At 48.2% G+C, this 20,331-nt stretch overlaps 2 protein-coding genes across 4 annotated transcripts in view; both read right to left on the reverse strand.

Moving 5' to 3' along the window:
* Positions 1–187: 187 nt before the first annotated feature.
* On the reverse strand, positions 188–10,914 carry THUMPD2 (THUMP domain containing 2). 3 transcript variants are annotated; one of them, XM_037392528.1, is made up of 10 exons: positions 10,808–10,913; positions 10,318–10,447; positions 8,776–9,179; positions 7,536–7,613; positions 6,128–6,180; positions 5,738–5,825; positions 5,056–5,127; positions 4,344–4,458; positions 2,487–2,604; positions 188–996 (listed from the first exon to the last, which is right to left on the reverse strand). In XM_037392528.1, exons 1-10 carry the CDS (start codon positions 10,901–10,903, stop codon positions 690–692), a joined length of 1,461 nt encoding a protein of 486 aa, XP_037248425.1. In that variant the 5' UTR covers positions 10,904–10,913; the 3' UTR covers positions 188–689. The 3 variants fall into 3 exon arrangements, with proteins under 3 accessions (XP_037248425.1, XP_037248427.1, XP_037248426.1); XM_037392530.1 differs by lacking the exon at positions 10,318–10,447 and having other exon boundaries at positions 10,808–10,914; XM_037392529.1 differs by lacking the exons at positions 10,318–10,447; positions 10,808–10,913 and adding an exon at positions 9,992–10,262.
* Positions 10,915–12,501: 1,587 nt separating this feature from the next.
* GPCPD1 (glycerophosphocholine phosphodiesterase 1) overlaps positions 12,502–20,331 on the reverse strand; it is a 46,226-nt gene continuing 38,396 nt past the window's right edge. The window contains exon 20 of the mRNA XM_037390997.1: positions 12,502–14,314. Within this exon, the coding sequence (XP_037246894.1) occupies positions 14,110–14,314 (205 nt within the window). The 3' untranslated portion in view covers positions 12,502–14,109. The remainder of the gene's footprint in view (positions 14,315–20,331) is intronic.

Raw genomic sequence — 20,331 nt, forward strand, 5'->3', positions numbered from 1 at the left:
GAACGCTTCTCTGCAGGCAGAATCAATTCTAATTGTTGATCTGCTTGGCAAGTTTTTCCATATTCCACACTGTGCCCTTGGGGTAACATTACCAAGTGAGGAAAAGCATTATTTCTGACAGAAATAAGTTTCTTCACCTTAAAAAGCTAAAGCATACCCATTAAACACATGCACATGCTGCCAAGAATTAATAGAGAAAATAGTTTATTTTCCACTCCAAGAGATCTCAAGAGTGACATTTCAAGCTCATTAGAAACGAACCTTAAAATAAAACACAAGACTGCAAGCCCTCAAAAACAGCTGGACACTTTGGAGATAAGATGTGCTTCCTAAAAAGTACTGCTAAGGGTGAAAATCCATTTACATTTGGTTTTGCAGTTCTACAAATACTTTCTCTCCCAAAGCAGCTCGTCCCAATACTGAGAGAGGCTTTGCCTAAACAAGGATTTGAGGACTGTCTCATTACAGTAAAAACGTTTTACATCCAACATTTTACATCCAAACCATTGGTAGGCATCTTCCACCTCTCCTAAAAAGCTAAAAAAGCAGCGCCTTCGGACATCCAGAGAAGTGAGGCGAGCTAACAGCAGCACAGGGCTGGCTGGGATCAGCAGCGCTCCCCCAACAACTGCCATGCTGCTTTTCAAGTGTATCAGGATTCCAGTTCACTCAGGCACAGCGCAAGAAAGCTACCGAGCCCCAGCAGCGCAGATCTTCCTGTATTTGTATATGAAAGCATCCGTCTTTCCAAGACTAACTTCATAAATGCCATCTGGCACCAGAGACCCAAAGCATGTCTGTCGGCCGCTGAGGAAGGATTCTTCAGCACCATTCACCAAGGAGGAAGAATTTCCGTCAACATTCAGGGCTTCTGCAGTGCCAGTTTCAGAAATGGTGTTAGGAGCGTCGTTTCCAGCACACCGGGTAATGCCATCCATGCGCTTGTGGAGATCCTGGCTCAGCAGCAACACAACGGTCCCTCCAACACGAAGCACCCTGGCAATTGCAGGAGAAATAACGGTTAGGTGTTCAGCCTACCGGCACTCATTTGTCTGTGCAGAACTCAACGCTGCTGACACTGCAGATGCCAGCTGCCTTCAACAAAACACCTAAGCACATTAAGGGTCATGGCCCAGCTTGACAACCTACATCTCCAAACAGAATTTAAATTCCCTATCTTCATAACTCTTCCTAAATGGGAGAACTGGGCCCTATCCTGACTCCCAAACATTTCTGACCTTGGGAGTCCTTTCCATTGGGTTGACAGGGAAAACTGGACTGTTTTTCCCCGCCTCTTAGTACTCTTCCAAGGACTGAAGGCAGTATCGCCTTCAAACCCCATTTCTGGGTCATGTGAGCCTCCCACCAGTCTGCAGAGGAACAGCTTCCCAGGGCAGCCAGAGCTCCTCGGGTCGGTACGGCAGTTCTGAAGCTGGCCTCTCCCTTCGGAATCATTAAAAGGTCAGCTCTTTCTGCATTCCACTGATCCTTAATGGCTTTCAAACTTGGGAAACAGAGGAAACTTCACCATTGTCTGTAATCCATTTTTCTTAGTGCATTAGCGAACGTTACACTTGGCTTTCAAAGAAAGGAGAAAGAAAAGGCTATCCTGGCTGTGCTCACAGCAAGCGGATCGGACAGTCCTACTGGTGGGGCTCTGGTGGTAATGGTCCCTTCCTCACGTGCACCTTCCCAAGGAAATATTTTGCTTAGGGTGGTCCAATGGAGCAGAGGAGACCAGAAGACAAGCACGGTCAAAGGGAGGGATGCTCAGCGCAAGCTGATGTAAGATTGCCCTGCCATTCTGCAGAGCTGCCTCACCTTCCTCACCGTCTTCCCACCACACCCCTGTACGGGCAAGTGAGAGCAACACCCACTGAAGACCAGTCCTACGGAAAGGGCTTGTTTTCAGCCAAGAAATAAAAAAGCTGACAGTTTGAACAGCCCCTTAGAAGCAGCCTGCTACTAGCTTGGCTCAACTCTGCCACAAAGTGACAGGGTGAGAGGTGAAAGGAGGCATCTTCAGAGGCTTTTAAGCAGACCAGGTGGCTAGCTGGATATTCCAGTACATGCCAACAGAAAGGAAAATGCATACCACCATTTTCTGGCCTGAGATCGTTCCTGCCAACACAGGTTGGTAAAAGCTTGATTGTGAACCCAAAAGGAAAGCCTGTAATTTTATGCAAGCAGACTTAAACCAAGAAAGGATTATTGTTTTATTTGCCTGGCCGTGTTTTAAGTTTGTCTAGGTCATCCTCCCCCCCCTTCTCTCATTTCTGCCTTGTAAAGAACCCCCATGGCTGTGGCTCCACAGCAGCCTTTAAGGGACAAGTAAGGACTCAGACTTTCACAGCCTGCACAGGACCAGACTGCAGAGCTGGAAAGCATTTGCAATAAAGCAAAACCTGAAGCTGACCGAACACTTCAGATCACAAACCATCATGACGTTTACACCAAACCCCGAGCACGTCAAAGGCCACACACACCTCTCCATTTCCTGGAGAATATCCGGTAAGAGCTGTATGTCTTTTGTGATCTTGAACTTCTTCCCAAATGGAATATCCGAAATCACAGCATCAAAGCTTTCTGAAGGCAACGGCAACGCTGCAGAATAAAGGCAGGTCTTTACATCTGGCTATGTGAAAAACAAACAGTAGCTATGCCCCCCTAGACCTTACGCTGTCTGCCCGCTCTTGGGTGTGTCACGTGCCCAGATTCAGAGCTCCTTCTGTCCTTACCGCCACAAATGGCACTGCGAAGCCGTCGACCCGATGCAGACCGGGAAGAGACAACTGCACGAGAGCGTGGCCGAGCCTGCAAATTCCCCGTTACTGGTGGGTGATACGTTTGCCCCAACAGCAAGGCTCTCCAAACAGGGACTGCATGGTTCCAAACTAACTCTGCTTCTCAACACACACCACATCTTTACACGCAAAATGCAGAAGAGGAGCTAAGCTTGCAAGCACTTTGCTCAGCGCAGATGTTCAGATGCCTGTGTATGAATGGCAATGAACCACATGTTAAATTCCCCTCTATCCCCCTTTTCTCCCTTCAAGAATCCAATTACAGCCAGAATCACTTGGATTGTGTCAGACCTAGTGTCTTTGAAGTACCTCCCAAGATTCTGCACCCTGGAAATAGGCCGTTCCCTTGACCGTGATGCAGCACTGCACCCTTCTGGTGATGAAGGCCAGCCATGCTGGCCAGAGCGGACCCAACACATGGAAGGATAAGACTATGGCTTCTCCATCCCTCAGGATGCTCAAAACTTCACTGGACAAAGCCCTGAGCATCCTGACCCAGCTTTGGGGTTAGTTCCACTCCCAGCAGATGCCAGGACTAAAGACCCCCAGTCCCTTCTCAGGTAAACCCCTGCTGCGATTCTATGCCAGCCTTTCCAGAACTGGCTGGAGATGTTTCTTGGACCATTCTTGGATCAACACTTGCAGCACAACAGCTTTATAACAATTTTATCTACAGACAGAAGGACAAGTTACCTACAGTCCTTCTCAAAATACGCAGAAGTAACAGCTTCTGACCAGTGACAAAGACACTAATTACTTCTTCAGCATTAGAAAAGCTTGACATAAAAGTACCTTCCATTATCCCAGAAGCCAAGCCCAGTCACAGCTTCTAAGTAAGAAATAAACCTATATATGTTCTTTGAAAAAACAAATAATATTTCTTACCATTTGGGTAAGAAATAAATATTGCAAAGTGAAAAAAAAAAAAAAAAAAAAAAAGCAGCATACTTCATCACCCATGCACAGGGAAAAGTGGCCAGCTTTTGTCTGTTGTGAGTTCCATAAAGGACTAAAATAGACTCCAGCTCCGAGGTACACAATAAGGTCATAAAATTACTACCTACTCCTAGCTCATGAACCGAGAGCAGACTCCCTCTCCCAGGAGAAAGGCATCATCATTTAAAATACTCCTACTGCAAAACATCACCAGTTCAGCTGAGTCCCCGCTATTACTCATGTAGTAAACGTGAGTTACTAGCCACGTGTTATCTGGATTTGTCCTTGCTGTGTTCCCGTAAGACACAAAGAACTCTCGCATAGTCTGTACTCTTTCTGGCATTCACAAATACACCATTAAGAGACAGACAACTACTACACGTGCCTGACACTTACTTTCATTGCCTTCTGCTGAGTTTATTCTTGCCAAAGTTCCCAGGGGTAGGGAGGGGAGAACAAATAATTAGCCATTCACTAGCACTGGAGTCACTACTCTGCTATTTGTTGAGACTTAGCTCTACTACACATTACTGCAGTATCTGTATAATCCCAGAACCATAAAAAATTTCAAACATGTCTCACCTGGAAAGCCTACAGACATACCTTTCACAGAAGCTTTAAATAATTCAATCTTATCCATCAAGCCTGCAGTCCGAATATTCACATCTGCACCCTCTAACTGTGAATCACTTATATCAGCACCCCAGTAACAGGCTTCCTGTGCAGAGAAAGAGAAAAGTCATTGTGCTGACAACCAGGTGTATTTATTTTATCAGCCCTTCTCAGAACCGCCTTGCTGCACAGCTCTTCCAAGACAAGTGCCTTTCTGGGAGATCAGCTACCACCACACAGAACGGTATGTAGACCCAGGGGACAGAGGAATGGGGAAGTACGTGCCATCTTCACTCCTTTCACGTCCTGGTCTGCTGAAGACACTTGTAACTTACAGAAATACTGAGGCTACATCCTAACAGCAAGCCCCCAGCTAGCTACAGCCAGCCATGCTGCATCTAATACCGACACCTCTGACCCCAGGATAAGCCCAGGCAGTCTCAGCTCCACGGCTGCCTCACACAAACCCAAAATCCAGGTCTCCCAGCACCCACCTGCACAAGTATGTAGGCCTTGGTTACACACTCCTGTGGAGGAACGTTTGCACTAAAACACTTTTAGCTGCCTAGAAAGATCAGTACTTTGAAAAGTACATTTTCAGCTTTCCAGCTGGGGGCTTTGGTGTAACTGTGGTACAGATTTTTCTTGATGCAACTACAAGCCATCTTGCAAAGGTCCTGCCTGTTGCCACTGCAATACTCACGGGCCACTCTTTGGCAGCTTCCACCAGTATTGTTCCTAGCCCACACATGGGATCCAGCACAAAGGCACCAGCCTACAAAAAGAGAGGGGTTATTGCATCCAAGAAAGACAGACTCCTCTCCCAAGACAAAGCTTACTCAGGGATGTATGAATCGCCTACTTATTCCCACTGAAACCAGTGTAGTTAACAATAATCACTGGTTTACCAGACCAAACTTGCTTGTAAGATAATATAGTAAAAAGCATTACTAGTTTCACTAAAGACAATGTATCCAGCCTTCATTTGTGACATTTAGGGGAAAAAAATTATGAGTGGACTGCAGGCAGGTATTAGTAAAAATTAATCTGTGGAGAAGATCACGCTTGCTTCTGTCTTCCCTTGGGAGAACACCACCAAACAACATTTGAAGCCTCAACAGTGAAAAAATGTTGCCATTTAGACGTGTCTGTACAAGCAATAACACCTCTGCTGAGAAGGACCTGGGGTTCCAACAGAAACCTGGTTGCACAGCAGGTGACAGGGCACTCCAATCACAGATAAGGCAAACCCTGCCCACATGCATTAGAGGACGGGGCGTTAAAATCACCACGCTTCTTCAAAGCTTCCAGCTCTGATGAGCAGCAGCTCCCCCCGCCGCCCCCCCATCTGGGGCTCTATATCTTTGCCACGAACATTCACTTACACTGATTTCAGCCAGAGATGCCATGGCCCACGCAATCGTTGACCGCAGTCCGGCTGTTTTGATATACTCTCTGTTTGCCAATGGAAGCCTGCAGACAGCAAAAAATCAACGTAAGATAATGGTGCAACCACGCAGAAAAGCCCGTGCGATACGAAAGAACAAATGAACTGGACAGACCTGCAGACAGTCAGACACCACAGTCTGCTCGTATCCATAACTCACTGCAGCCTGGCCTACATGCTCAGATAAGCTGCAGACAAACTACAAGACTAATGTGACAGTCCCACGAATATTAAACTGTAAGATAAATACTCGCAGTAGACAGAAAGACTATTTAGAAATTATGCCTGTTCTGATACTAGCAAGACAAAATCTGGTGAGAGCACCTACCTGAAAAGAGGAATCCCCACCACAGAATGAATGTCATTAAGGTGTACAAAGATCTGAAAGAGGAAAAAAAAAAACATTAGAAACTCTCAACTTGGCATGACAATAGCTTTAACTCATTTAAACCAGACACAGAAGCTTCTACAAATTTCTGATCACAGTTGTTAAGAACAAAAATACATGCTTTAGATAATTATGATTAATGGGGGGGGAAAAAAAAAAAAATCACACTAGATAATCTAAAAGCCACTCTAAAGACAGTCTAGTATTTAAGCAAGCTGAGAGGGGAATTTTGGCAGCCAGGAATCCATCAGCAAGCAGCTGAATCTTTAAGGGAACCGATTTTTGTAACACTGAACAGGTATTTTTAATTATAACCCCATTTACTCTAAGCAGATTATTTACCGTATACTAGCACTCAACTACTCACCTACCCCCTCTTTCTTTTAAAAAAAACCAAAACCACAAACCAACCCAGAACAACAATAAGAAAACCCACCGTAAGCGCCACTAAGGTGCATTTCAGATGGAAGGCGAATGTAGGTAACCCTTCCAGAAACACAGGCAGCGCAAAGAAATCGCCCTCCTGTCCCACACAGGGCATCTCAAAAGAAGACTGAGCTCCCCAGCAGGTCTTGCATGACGGCAGTCCCTCCCCGGGAAGCCCAAAGAGTAACGTGGTGCTGCTGAGAAATCCCAGTCCTCAGCACTTGAACGGTTTCAGAGCAAAAGGGAACAGGATCCCCATTTGCGGCTCAACGAAGCTGTGCTTAATGCACGGCCTGGGAAACCAGAGCCAGTGATGAACTCAGAGCTTCCACCGATGGCCTCCCACCTCCCAGCAGCAGCGCCGAGAGCAGCTCCCATACGCCAAGCGCAGGGATGGAGAAGCAGCTTGTCGAGAGCAACGAGTCATTGCCAAGCTCTCCAGACAGCCCACACCACGGAGGGTGCCTTAAGCAAGCTGCTTGTCAGGCACAGGGTCGAGAAGGAGATGCTCTCCAGCCAAGTTCCTCGAGAACACGACCTTGCTGCTCGCCCTCTTCCCCTACAGAGGCCAAACGACCTGCCCAGTGGCTCAGGTGATTGCTGTTTTCAAGAGGGTCAGAGCCCAGCAGCTTGTAAGCGCGCTGGATCCCAAGCCATCGCCTGCGTGGGTGGATCCTTCCCCTGACATACGGGCCCATCTGGCCGGTCTGTTATTTATTGACGTGCTCGGGAAGGCGCGCACACAGCGGCTGCGGAAAAGCTTTGCTCCGTGCTACCAGATGATTTCTGGTTAAATTCAGTGGCAGAAAGACAAACAGAGGGAGGCCGTGAACCCACACAGAGGGAGCGGAGAACAAAACAAAGGAGTGGGGGCCACCCTGGAAGCAGTAACAGGCCATCTGGCAGAGAAGCACCACACTACCTCTAGGTCGGGGTCCCGGAGATCAGCCCGCCACCCACACTGCTTCATGAGCGCTGTGCCAATGGCTCTTCCGATCTCCTGCAAGGGGGAAGAACACTCACAGGCAGTAAAAATAGCAGAATTAAGAAAACTACAGATCACAGCCTTGACTGTACAATCCTTAGAGATGCCTGGGAAAAGAAAAGAGTCTCTCTTTATCCCTAGGAGAACAGTTTGTACAGACCAGAAGAGGCAGAGCAAGTGAGCCAGGGGCACGGCAAACACACCACAGGACAAAACGACTGTCACTCAGCGGGAGTGCAGGCTGCTGAAGTTCGAGTTCTGCCCAGGTTACAACAAAAGTTGTCATCATTTCAGGATTACGTATCAGGCACAAAATATTTCTGATGGCTGTAAACTAGATTACCTAAAAGAAAACCTGAAAACACACAACTACAACTCACAATTTTCATGATTTTACAGCATCTAGAAAGCTCTGGCTACCTTCAGAGTACGAGAGTTCAAACACACGGTGTAGATTTAAGCAAACATACCCATTGGTACAGGGTACTGGCTTTAGCAGGAAAAAACCCCTCTGGTTAAACTGCTGTTACCTTCACGTAAGGGAAAACATACATAAATTGCAGCTACACACAGGGTTTCTTCTATTTTTTATTTTTCTTACAGTAGAAAGAGATGCTAGGCGAGAAGAGCGCTGGATGGAAAGGGTCCCTGGAGGTACCTACACCACCACGCTCTCCCAAGGACCAAGATCCACCCTGCCAAGGACACCTCCCAGCGCTGCACCACCCTCCTGGGGGACAAGCTCTCCCCAGTACCCAACCAGAGCCTCCTGAAGCTGCAGGTTCTGGCTTTTGCCCTTCCTTTTACACTGCCTGCTGCACCTGAGAGCAGTCTGGCTCCACTGCCCTCGCAATGGCCCTTCAAGTAGCTGTAAACTACTATCAGATCACTCCTCAGACTCCACGGGCCCAGCCGCCTCTTACCTTTACTCATCCTCAACCAAGGGCATTGATTTGAAAAACATTCAGGGGAATAGCACCCAGAAATTAACAACAGCCCTTGGGTTTCCACTTATTCAAGGTAAATGCAGGGTAAGGGCTTTTTCGAGAAAATACAGGAAAAGGTCAGATCAGTTTGTTTCTCTAAAACATACAACACAATAGAAAAATGACAAATCAACTACACATCTCGCTTCACCTTTGCTAAATTATTTTAAAACATAGATACTTTAGCATACCTGTGAGGTAAGGACTTTGGCAATTGCCCCACTACAACGACAAGAAACTCTGAAACTGAAGCTAGGCTGCTCGTTCACGACAGGTTCCTCCTCTCCGCTGCATTTGGAAGGGTCTTCTGAGGAATCCATGCTTTCCGTGCAGCAGCCCTGCCCCCCCACACACCTCTCTCCAGCTTCCACCTGACACTCCTCAGACACGGTCTCTCTCACTCGTTCTGCTTTCTGTCTTTTAGCTGCAGTATTTGTCTCTTCTTCTGATTTTCTCTTGAGAGGCAACTGGTTTTCTTGAGAGGTGTCATCGTTCTTCCCCTCGTGCCCATGAAAGTTTCTCCAGACAGAGATGACATCCAGCCAGTACGTCGGTTCCTCAATGACAAGGCTTTTAATCTCATGCAGCATTTTCCCTGGAAGAAAAAGCAGTCTCGGCATTTGATTTTCCTGTGGACTAAAGGCTGCTGCTGGCAGAGGCTGCGTTCAGAGTTCACGAACGCGCCAACGCAGGGCCCGCAGCAGCGGCTCTCAGCACCCACGCGGCACCCGCAGGCACCCAGGCATCTGTCCGACTGCAGGGCCGGCAGGACCAAGATAAATGGCGCAGGGGTTGAATTCTGCAGAAGGGTTTGGCAGCTGTGGAGAACCAGACCAGCTCTGCGAGTCATTCTCAGGGACAGAGGACCAGCCTACCACGCCATCCTCCCCAGAACACTCGGCGGGGGATTAGGGACGTGGGACACTTTTCAGGATTGCAGGACGGACACGAACACGAATCACTGATTCAGTTCAAGTAAAAAGCCGCAAGTCTGGTTTTTTCTAAAGGAGATCTCTCCTTGCTATTCATCGGTCTGCCTTTAATCCTGCAAAGTCTCCAACACACACCTGAACTTACGCCTCTTGAGCTGGCTATGGGGGAGGGGAACACGGAGGCCAATTCAATTAAAAACCTTGTAGCTGGTCGAGGGGTGGGGGTGGGAGGTATTTCTATTTCTCATTTAAAATTTTAGATCTATGGTTAAATTGGATCCTCAAAACTGAAGGCCACCTGTGACCTCCCCAAAAAAGTCTCGCCAGCAGGCGGGTGTCCATCCATCCAACTTGGAATTGTTACTGCAACAGCGACCGCAAATACAGCCCGAGCAGCTGAGATGGACACAACACCCGTGCGCCGAACCAGGGACACGGGAGACGCACCTGGATGCACCGGAACAAGGAGACTCACCGTTAGAATGCACACGAGGGGTCCCGGGCTGGGGGTCCCAGGCTGGGGGTCCCGGGCTGGGGGTCCCGGGCTGGGGGTCCCGGGCTGGGGGTCCCGGGCTGGGGGTCCCGGGCTGGGGGGTGGATTTTTGGCAGGGTGGTCTTACGCACACGCACATGCAGAGGGCCAGGACACGGCACAGTTAAAGCCACTGTCAGCCCTACAGGGCGCTGCCAGCGCGCCCGGGTGAGGGTCACCGCCCTCGGCCACAAAGAGCCGTTAATTCTGGAGCCGGGGCCCGAGGCCGCACGCGGGGGGGGGGGGGGGGGGGGAGGGGCAGCCGGTACCTTTGCTCCGGAGGCGCAGCGGGGCGGCCCAGCGCAGCAGCAGGAACAGCCGCTCCGCGCAGCGCAGCCCCCGCAGCCGCCCCGGCGCCGCCCCCGCGCGGAACGACACCTTCCCCGGCACGCGCTGCACCTGCGGGCGCACCGGGACAGCTGCGGCGGCACTGGGGGGGGGGGGGGGCACCGGGGTGGCACCGCCCGCACCCCCCGGTCCCCCCCGCTCTGCCCCCGCCCGCAACCCCCCGCCCCTCACGGAGCGTCCCCGCCTGCACCCCCCGGTCCCCCCAGATGTGCCCCCGCCCGCACCCCGCCGTCCCCGCGTCCCCGCCCCTCACGGTGTGTCCCCGCCCGCACCCCCCTGTCCCCCCAGATGTGCTCCCGCCCGGTATCCCCGCCCGCACCCCCCGGTGTGTCCCCGGCCGCCCGCAGCGCTCCCCTCCTGCGCAGGCCCGCGCCCCCCAGCCCGGCCCCCGCCCCCGCGGCGCCCCCTCACCTCGGTGGCGCCCAGCCGCGCGCGCACCTCCCGCGCCAGGAAGGGCTCCAGCCCGCGCCCCGCCGTGCAGAAGTACCGCCGGCCCCGCGCCGCCATCTTGGCCCCCAGCGCGGCCCCTCCCAGCGCCCCCGTGCGGCCGCCGCGGGGGGAGCAGCGCCGGGGGCCCCGCCGGTAGCGACCCGGCCCCGGCGGCAGCCGCGGGGCCGCCGGGCGGGGCGGGCGGTGGCGCCCCGGGCTCGCGGGGCCCGCGCGGAGGCACCGCGCGTGCGGAGCGGCCCTCGTGCGCGTGCCGGCGCCACGGGCGGCCCGAGCGCCGGGGGGCGGCGGGCGGGGGGCGCGGTCCGGCCCGCCCGGCGGGGGGCTCTGCCAGCGCAGCCGCGGGCGATCCGCAGGGCCCCGCTCCGGGCAGCCGGGCGCGTGCGGCAGCGGGGGCGTCCCTGGGGCAGCTGCGGCGCGCACGCTCCGCACAGCAGCCCCCGCGCACCCGGGGTGCGGTGCCGAACGGCGCGGCACCGGCGTGCCAGGGCCGGGCTCGGTGACAGCAGCACCGCCGCCGCCAACGGCGCTGCCACCGCGCCGGGGCTGTCCCCGGCTCCCGCTGCCCGCGGGCTGGGGGGGGGTGGGGGGCGCGATCCCCTGGGAGCGGAGCCGGCCGGGAGAGCTGACCCGCACCCCGCGAAGGGACACCCCGCCCCGCACGGGGGCTGCTCGGAGAACCCGGCGCGGGCGGCGGCCGCGGGACCCTCGGCGCTGAGGTGCCCCGGGGCAGCCGCGGCAGCTCCGCGGGGAGGGGCCGGACGGCGCCAGCTGGGACGTGGGAGCCGCGTCTGCTGTTCCTTCGCTTCCGCGCACGCCAGCCGCCTTTGCTGTTGCTCCGTCAAACTGCCTCTATCGCCACCCACGAGGGGTTTTTCCATCTTGTTTTCTCCCCCCGCCCTTGTGCTGAAGGGGTGCCAGAGCGGCTTGGTGGGCCGCTGGTGCCCCGCCGAGGTCCCCCCGCCCCACCGGGCAGCGCGCCCGCCTCGGCGAGCCGGACAGCAGCTGCCAACGCCGCCGGAGCCCCGGCAGGAGCCCGGAGCCCCCGCCGAGCCCAGCAGGGCTGGCACCCCGCTCCGTACGCCCCCGCCGTGCCCCAGGCGGCCCGGCCGAGAGCTCCGCTCCGCTGGGGAAGCGGCGCCGCGGAACAGCTCGGTGCAGCCCGGCCGGGTTTAGCGCAGCTGCCGCCGCAACCGCCGTGCGAGCAGGCGGCTGCCAGCGCGCCCTACGGCGGTACCGCCGCTGCACCCCCGCCCGCAGCGCGGGCAAACGCTGCTCCCCGAGCACCTACGGCCGGGAAACGAGCCTGGGAGGGGGCCGGGGCTCTCCGCAGCGGCACGGCGCCGTGAGCCCGGGCCAGCACAACGTAACACCGCCCCCTCCTGCAGCAGCTCCGCGGGTGCGCTGCCCCGCTGGCGGGCGGCGACGCACCGAACAGCTGTTGGCAAAGCCCCCGAGAGCCCCCAGAGAAGCCCCCGGGGGGTACAGATGAGGAGAGAAAAAACCCCAAGAAGCACGCTCTACCGCGTAACAGCCACAGGCCGCTGCTGTCAAGAATCTGGTTCAGTGCCCCCTCGCTCCCAGAAAACACAGCTCACACACTTCAGACGGTGGTTGGGTTTGTTTTTTTCTTTTTTTTTTTTTTTTTTTTTTTTTTAAATAAAAGACAGCTTCCAGCTACCTAGTCATTACTGTGCTGTTTGTGCAGGACAAACAAACTTTAAATACAAAAATGCACAAGGCAAGTTGAAACAAGCTGCTTGTTTCAAACTACTCGGCAGTGCAGGCTCTAGCACTTACTTGCAATGGCTTTACTCTTTGTACAATCAGTTCTATGTAGCAATGATTGTATATAAAGAATATAGTACATACTGTTTTGTCCATTTACAAGAGAAAAAAATAAATATTTTCCATTCTTATTATACATTAACACTTCAGTAGAAAGTTACAGCTGTTGTGTTGGCGTGACCTGCAACTTCAGGAGGAAAAAGAACATGCATACCTATCTATTAAGAACTCTAAACAATGACTTTGTAATAAATTACAGAGGATAGATACCAGCCAACAGAATACCGATTTTCTGAATTCAGTACATTGGTGATTCTTGTTCCAAAGAACAAAGGAAAAAACCCAACCAAACCAAACAAAAAACCAACCCCAAACTTGCAAAATACAAGCGCTAGTAGCTTGTGTTATGTAAATAAGACAAACCATGTATGACACAGCCTTTTCTTCAAATGTTTGTGAATAATAGGCTTGTGGTTTTAGGCAAAGAAGATTAAGTAGTTGAGCTGGTCCTTGCACCCTTCACACATAACTAGCACCGTAAAGATGCAAGGGCCTCAGCAAACACCTAAATTTCATGCTTAAGAACGAAAGCATGCATTTTGTAGAGTTTGTGCATGGTACCTATTCTGTTTATTAAGGTTACAGTGCAAGAAAGATTCTCAGACACTGAGGATGTTTCTGTAATTCTGCTAAAATTATTATCAACATTTCTAAAGTTTAGCCTGTGTGAGATTAATGAAAAAAAATCATACTGGTGCCTCACCTTTGACTGCTATACACAGACACTGCATCACTAAACTGGCAAATGAGAAAACAATAGCAGCAGCCTAAGTGTGCCATGAAGTGGGGAGGAAAAAAGAAAAAGAAAGAAAAAAAAAAAAAAGAGGAGTTAATATGCATTGCAGTTTACTTAAAAATATATAGGTATTTTAAAATGGCACAAAGCTTTGTACAGGTGGATGTGGATGTATCGGTGCAAATACATATAAATGAGGTACCAATTTATTCAGGCCAGATCTAATTATACGTATCTTACAATCGCACTCTCAAATTTCCTGTTGTCAGCTACAGGCTGACAACTTGTAGCACTGAAGTAAAATCAAAGTCAAAACAATTTCTCAGCATATTCAGCATCAGATCATTGTAACTTCCCTACAATTTAGTTTCTGAGCTTCCACTCCCTCCCAGTCCTCAGATGGCTTGGTTTTCTGTTATTTTTAAACACATACTTAGTGTTAATACTTCATTTTCTTTTTCCTATAATCAAGTTGCAAATCTTGAAAAAGTTAAAACTGTGTACGTAAATTGGAACAATAACTGGCTGACTATTTTACCATTGTTTGAAATTTTAGCAAGTACTGCCAGGAAGGAGAAACACTGTTATTGCTATTCGGGGACTGCAAACAAACCAACCTGAAGGCATGGACAGCACTGTTCCAGTGGTGGATGTTAGATACAACATGGCATTCTGCCTACAGTTAGTCCTTTTGCATTTGAACACTCTTCAAGTTATCCACAGCTTTCTCGTCCAGGCAACTATGATGACATTTACATGGAGATATGGATTTAAAGTGGCTAACTGTGGGGCACACACAGCTTTTCAGTTCTGGTAATTCTTTCTTGAGCCGTTCCAGCTGCTCCACCTGGAATATATTTGGTTGTTCAGGATTTGAGTCGTATATCCTGAATAAATGAGAAAAGAAAAAGCGCTGATCAGCCTGACGGATCTCAGGTAGACTAGATGAAGGCACTGGGTCTTTTTCCCTACTAGAGTAAAATTAGGTATCAGCAAGTCAGTAAGAACAGTATGTTTGAGGTCAGTACCTTAAGTTTTGCCACTCATCTTGCAATATCAAATGGTATTCCTTTTAAACAATGGTTAATGTTTCATTGGATAGACTAATAAGCTACCCACTGGCATTTACCTCACTTACTCTTCTGAAAAATGTTGTTTTACAGGTGGCAAAGGCAGTGAAAAGCAGAGTTCCAGGCTTCAAACTTAAAAGCCTAAGAAATTTCAGAGACTGACATTATTTGTGCAGACCACGATACACTGCTTGTACCCCACACTGAACAGAGTTCATACTTCCTGCTTAACAAGTATTTCACCACCACTCCCAGTTCAGAACCATTTTTGTAAAAAATTACCATTACAGTATTAGGTGACAAGTAAAAGCCAGAAAACCTCATCTTTAGTCATACCCAATGCAAATTTAACTACCTACACTACTTTAAAGAGTATATCTGCTTTTCACTTTCCTTTTTTCACACACGTAAACAAAGCTGTGGGATGCGATTGTCAACATCGTACCAGATTGTCCAAATCCAAAACACATTTTGAGTTTAATGGCACAGGCAGTGAGCGTAACTCAAGTGCTATTTTGGTGTAATACATTATAAAGCAAAAGCATTCGTGTTCCTGTAAGCTAGCTTTGCTACAGCACTTACTGTGACAAGGATACATCCTGATCTCCCAACATTGATTTCTAACACCAGTACGTTATTTAGTTCCAAATTGCAAATCCTGGCATCCAGTTCCCCTCTCCTGCAGCTGTCGCGCTTACACAGTTTCAGGTATTGCACATCTCCAGGTTTACCTCCTTCAAATGAGAGCTGCTGGAAGAAATCACCATGGCTTCTGCCTTAGTCTTTTATGAATATTTGTAATTTTCACTTACAATTCCTTCAAGAAAGTGGTTAGTTTTTATTGCATCATCCTTTCTCTTTCATACCATAACTTCAAGCTATGTCCAAAAGGGACACGGCATCACAACGAAAACAATGGACGGCTACATGATACAGTGCCGGGTGCCTTTTTATGCTGGCAAGACAACTTTGAACTGTTGGCAAGTCCAAGACATCAAAAATAATATGCAGCTTGAAGAGTCATATAGAAAATGGGATTCAAATGAGGAAACACTTCTGCAGGAAATACAGATATGGATCACATTCCCTACAGTAAGATCAAAGATAGTCTCTGTAAAGAAACTCCTAGAAGCGAGGACAAACGCTGTCTGGTCCTACGGAACACGCACAGAAGGCACAGCAGTTACCTGCACAGCACCTATAAGCTAACACAGGCCAAAGACAGGACCGAAAATTGCCTCACAGAAGACACCTGCATCCTGGAAGGAAGGACGGATGGGCTTTTATTTTGCAAGTACCACCTGTGCTTTGTTGGCTAGGTTAGCTGACACAGGACAAATTTCTCTATGCATTCAGGAGAAAGCACTGAAATTAGAAGATAGTTTTCTATATAGCAACACACTTTAGAAACTGCCAATCAAGTACCTCCCATCAGCCAGACACCAGAAAAGCAACTAAGCCACTTGTTCCTAGAGCGTGGCTAAAAATGTTTTAAGCAGCTTCTGGCAAGTATTTTATTAGTTTTTTACTAGGACAACCATTAATTCTGTAATTCTTGCCTCATACTCAGTTCTTTGCAATTGAGATTTTGGACAAGTCCAACCCTCCAAGCTCCTTTCACACACTCCACTGGAACCAGTCTGCTCCAGTGTATATACAGTGTTTCTTCTAAATCAAAAGCAGGGAAAACCATCTGAAGCAGAGCTACCCTCGCACCTCAGAATTTCTGGTCCCCCCTCTTCGTTTGGGTCCACAAAAGTACACCAGCAGTTGGCAAAAACAGAAAACGGCTCCAGGACTTCTCTTAACAAATTATTTCCAACATCACTATCAAGATAAGGAATAAGCTCTCATCTCCCTATCCTTCGCTCTTCAACAGGACAATTATTTGTAAGTAACTATGCACCAAAGTTTCTCCATTTGACATCCTATCAGTATGCAAGCCCTGGAGAAGACTGGGAAGTCCTCCAAATCCTACTGTTTTGAACTAGCACTTTCTACAAAAAGCCTTGCACAACATTCCAGGGTTATGCAGCGGGCACAGAACTGACGTGCTTCGCTCCCCTCAGGTGTGTTTGCAGCCCCTGAAAACACATACATCCAGCAAGTGTCAGTCACAGCTGGTTTTCTTCACTATTGCTTGGTCCAAAAACCAAGAGTCAGCAGCATCAAAACACTGCTTTCATGCTTAAAAGGTTTTCTGAAGCTTTTGCTTAAAACTTTTCATTTTTCTTTATGTTTCAAGGTAAGCTTGAGTTTACTTTGCAATTCACAAAGGAAGACTTCAGACTGCCACTGTGTAACATCTTAATTCAATCACTGAGTAGATTAAACTACAAATCAACTAATACTAGTTAACTTCCTATATATATCCACGGTGTTACTTATTTAAGTAACATTCAGTTGCAGGCAAATAAAATGGTGCAAATTTGGACAGTCTTCTAGTTTTGAGAAGTGTTTTGAATGCTTTTGCCTTTATTGCCACTTAAATTTGTGTTAGTTTTGGGAAGTTACTAACGCTGATAAAGCACAGAGCTTTTGTCCGGAGTCTGCAAATGCAATGTGCAGCCACAAGGAACTGTAGTGTTTAGAGAGGAGACAGGCACACCGAAGATTCTCATGGAAGAGCTTCCACCATAGATGTTGGAGGATTACTGTTTATAGTATTTTCATGCAGCTATGTGTATTATTCAGCAAACAGAACTCAGACCATGTAAAGTGAACTAAAAAAAACCCCAAAGATAATACAAGTGTAAGTTAGCACCCACCTCCTCTCCACATTGGTATTTAATATACAGCCAACTGGTGTACAAACGTAAGACTGCACTGTTCTTATTGAGTTAAGCACATTCAAATGCAGAAATATTTCCTGGATAAGCTTTGTAAACAGGCCAGGAGAAAAATACCAGATAAATCACGCCACAAATCCTGCTTCACAATTCATTACTTTTGCCAATCCAGAGAATTTTACTGCAATAGGTTAATGTTTCTTCTCTAAACAAGCGTTTCAAGCATGAGACGTAATTTTCTGTGTGAACAGAAGATACCCAGCCACGTACCTGAAGTACTTTTCTGGATTAGGGCCCAAATAGAAGCCCTGTGGGCAGAGATAGCAACTTGTCTGTAGGTTGCCCTTTTAACATAAGCAGTTTATTTTTGAGCGCTGAGATGAATGCTAGTTAAACATAAGAAAAAAGCAGAATATTGTCCTGGCAACTGCACTAGGCCATGCGATTGGTTCCATGGCTTCGGGTATGTCTAGTAATTTGCAGCCCAAGTGGAGAAAGGACCAGATGGGGTGGGGAGGCGGGGGGATTCTTTCCTCTGCCCCAGTGAGGTTGTTCTTTTAATAGCACTGACATTTGTAAGCTTTTTGGATTTAGTCTTGCAGTTTTTCGCCATGCAAAACAAACTCAAGACCTCCTACCTGCATTTTTTTTTGCCCGACACTTGATATCAGCAACTTTTGGCATTCAGGACACTGTTTTCCTGCCATCTTCACAAGTGGCTACAATGTTTTGCTCAATTCTACATGGACAATTAAAGTTCGGAAAAAATAACTTAGAGAAATCATCTCTACCCAGATGGTTCATACTCTTTGAATAATTACTGCATGCAATAACAATAACTCAGGCCCATATCCAAGCAGCCTAAAAGCTGTATTTGCTTCCTAGCTTATTCAGACAAATAACTGTTATTAAGATGGTTTAAGTAAAGGTCTAGTAAACAGCAACACAAAACACCAGGCACAGCGATTTTTTGATAAACATCTGCACTTGGCCTTAAGTCCAGAGAACAAAAATTCTGCAGAAGCCATGGAAGCAGCACATCCTCATTCAGTCCTGGAAATATTCTGGAACTTGAAACTGCAACTGTAGCATAAATTCACCTTACACTAATAAATGGGTTACTGCTGCCCCTACTTATTTCTAGACCTTGAAACACACGCGTACATCACTCCCTCTCTCAATACTGGAGTTCTGCTTCACAGTAGTTTTGAATTTATTTCTAAACTTCAAACAGCACAGAATACGGATGCTTACCCCATACATAAACTTTTGACAATGTGAAGTCTTGATATTAACTTCATACACTCAAACAGAATCATTTAGGTTGGAAAAGACCCTCAAGACCGTAAAGCTCACACTGCCAAGTCCACCACTAAACCACGTTCTTAGCCACCATGTCTACACGTCTGTTAAACACCTCAGGGATGGTGACTCCACCACTTCCCTGGGCAGCCTCTTCCAGTGCTTGACAACACTCCTAGTGAAGAAATTTTTCCTAATAAGCAATTTAAACACCCCCTGGCACAACCTGAGGTCATTTTGTCTTGTCCTGTCACTTGCTACTTGGCAGAAGAGACCAACACCCACCTCGCTACAGCCTCCTGTCAGGTAGTTGTAGGTGGTTTCAAAAGACTCCCTCTTTACCCAGCAACTCCACTGTGAATGGGAACACTTGCTGCCAGGTTTTTAGATTTAGACATGCATCCAGGACTTGCAGGTACCACCTGCATTTCAAAATGTCCAGCTTGAGATATCTGGTGAAAATTCTGGTGCAATTTTCAGGAAGTGTCATGCTCCTTCTAAGGAACCTATATTAAGATTAGATTTAATTCTACTCAGACAATTAGTAAATTCTGAAAAATAATTAAGAATTGTAAAGGAACATTCCAGTATTTGTTCTGGCCTACAGAAAAAAAAAAAGGTCAGTAAAATTTAGAAATTATAGTTAACAAGCCTGCAACAATTATCCCAAAACAAAGTAATTGTTTGCTACTCAACTGCAGTTTGTAGCTTGAAAAAGAAAGAAAAAAATGCACTACTGTACTACTGTTTTTTAAACAGCTTTGAAATTGATATTAATTTTGGGGTTTATCTCAATGAGGTGGAAAGATGTCAACAAGGTGGAAGAGAGACATACAGGGGAAAGGCTATGAGAGGAGAGATGATTACTATTAAGAATCTAGATGGTCTAAATTGTGCAGGAAGGCTAAAATTTTTTGTTCAGTTAAATCCGTAAGGGAATTCAGCCTATAAGCAATTCCAGTGAATTGGTCAGTCATGAGAAGGCGAGGCAAAAGATGTTCTGCTATCATACTGCAACCTAAAACACAGGAAGCAGTACAAAAGGCACTGTAAGATGACACATAGCAGACTTGCAGCCTTGACATAAGTGCAATGTTACTTAAGTAGTGTTGAGCAATTAAGTATCTGAAGTAATGAAAGTAACGTGAAGTCAGAAAAAAAGGCTGTCACCTGCTTTACTAATAGTAGTGCATATCTTATTGCATCAGGAGTAATTAAGAACTCCAGAGGACTGGATTAGTAGACATCAGATGAACAGACATTTTGCATAAGAACACTTTATGCCGTAGTGTTTGATTAAAACACCCCACCTGTCTATAGACTGATAGTTTATCACTGCAAGTTACACATACCATAGAATCGAATTACTTAACAATTCTATGCCCATACACTAAAGAGCTGGAGTACCGTCTTGTCTGCACACTAGTCCAGAGATACTTTTCGTCTACTAAAGGGGCCTCAATCTTCAGTTGTAGGAGAGGTACAACACGTAGCACTGCCGTAGCAGAGAAGAGGGCTTACATTTCAATGACTTCAAGTCTGAAGCTGATCCCCGGTGTAAAAATCTCGTTATTCCTTTTTACCACCAAATAATAGGAGACACTCTATACAGTACGAGAAGGGACACCCCAGCAAACCAGAGAAACACTGACCCGTCACTCTGGAGGACTCTCAATAGCCAAGATCAGATTGAAGGGAGTTAACAGTTTTTCACACTGGGAGCCTAGAACTCTCAATTGCAAA

Source organism: Falco rusticolus, chromosome 6 (assembly GCF_015220075.1).
Source record: "Falco rusticolus isolate bFalRus1 chromosome 6, bFalRus1.pri, whole genome shotgun sequence".
Lineage (NCBI taxonomy): Eukaryota > Metazoa > Chordata > Aves > Falconiformes > Falconidae > Falco > Falco rusticolus.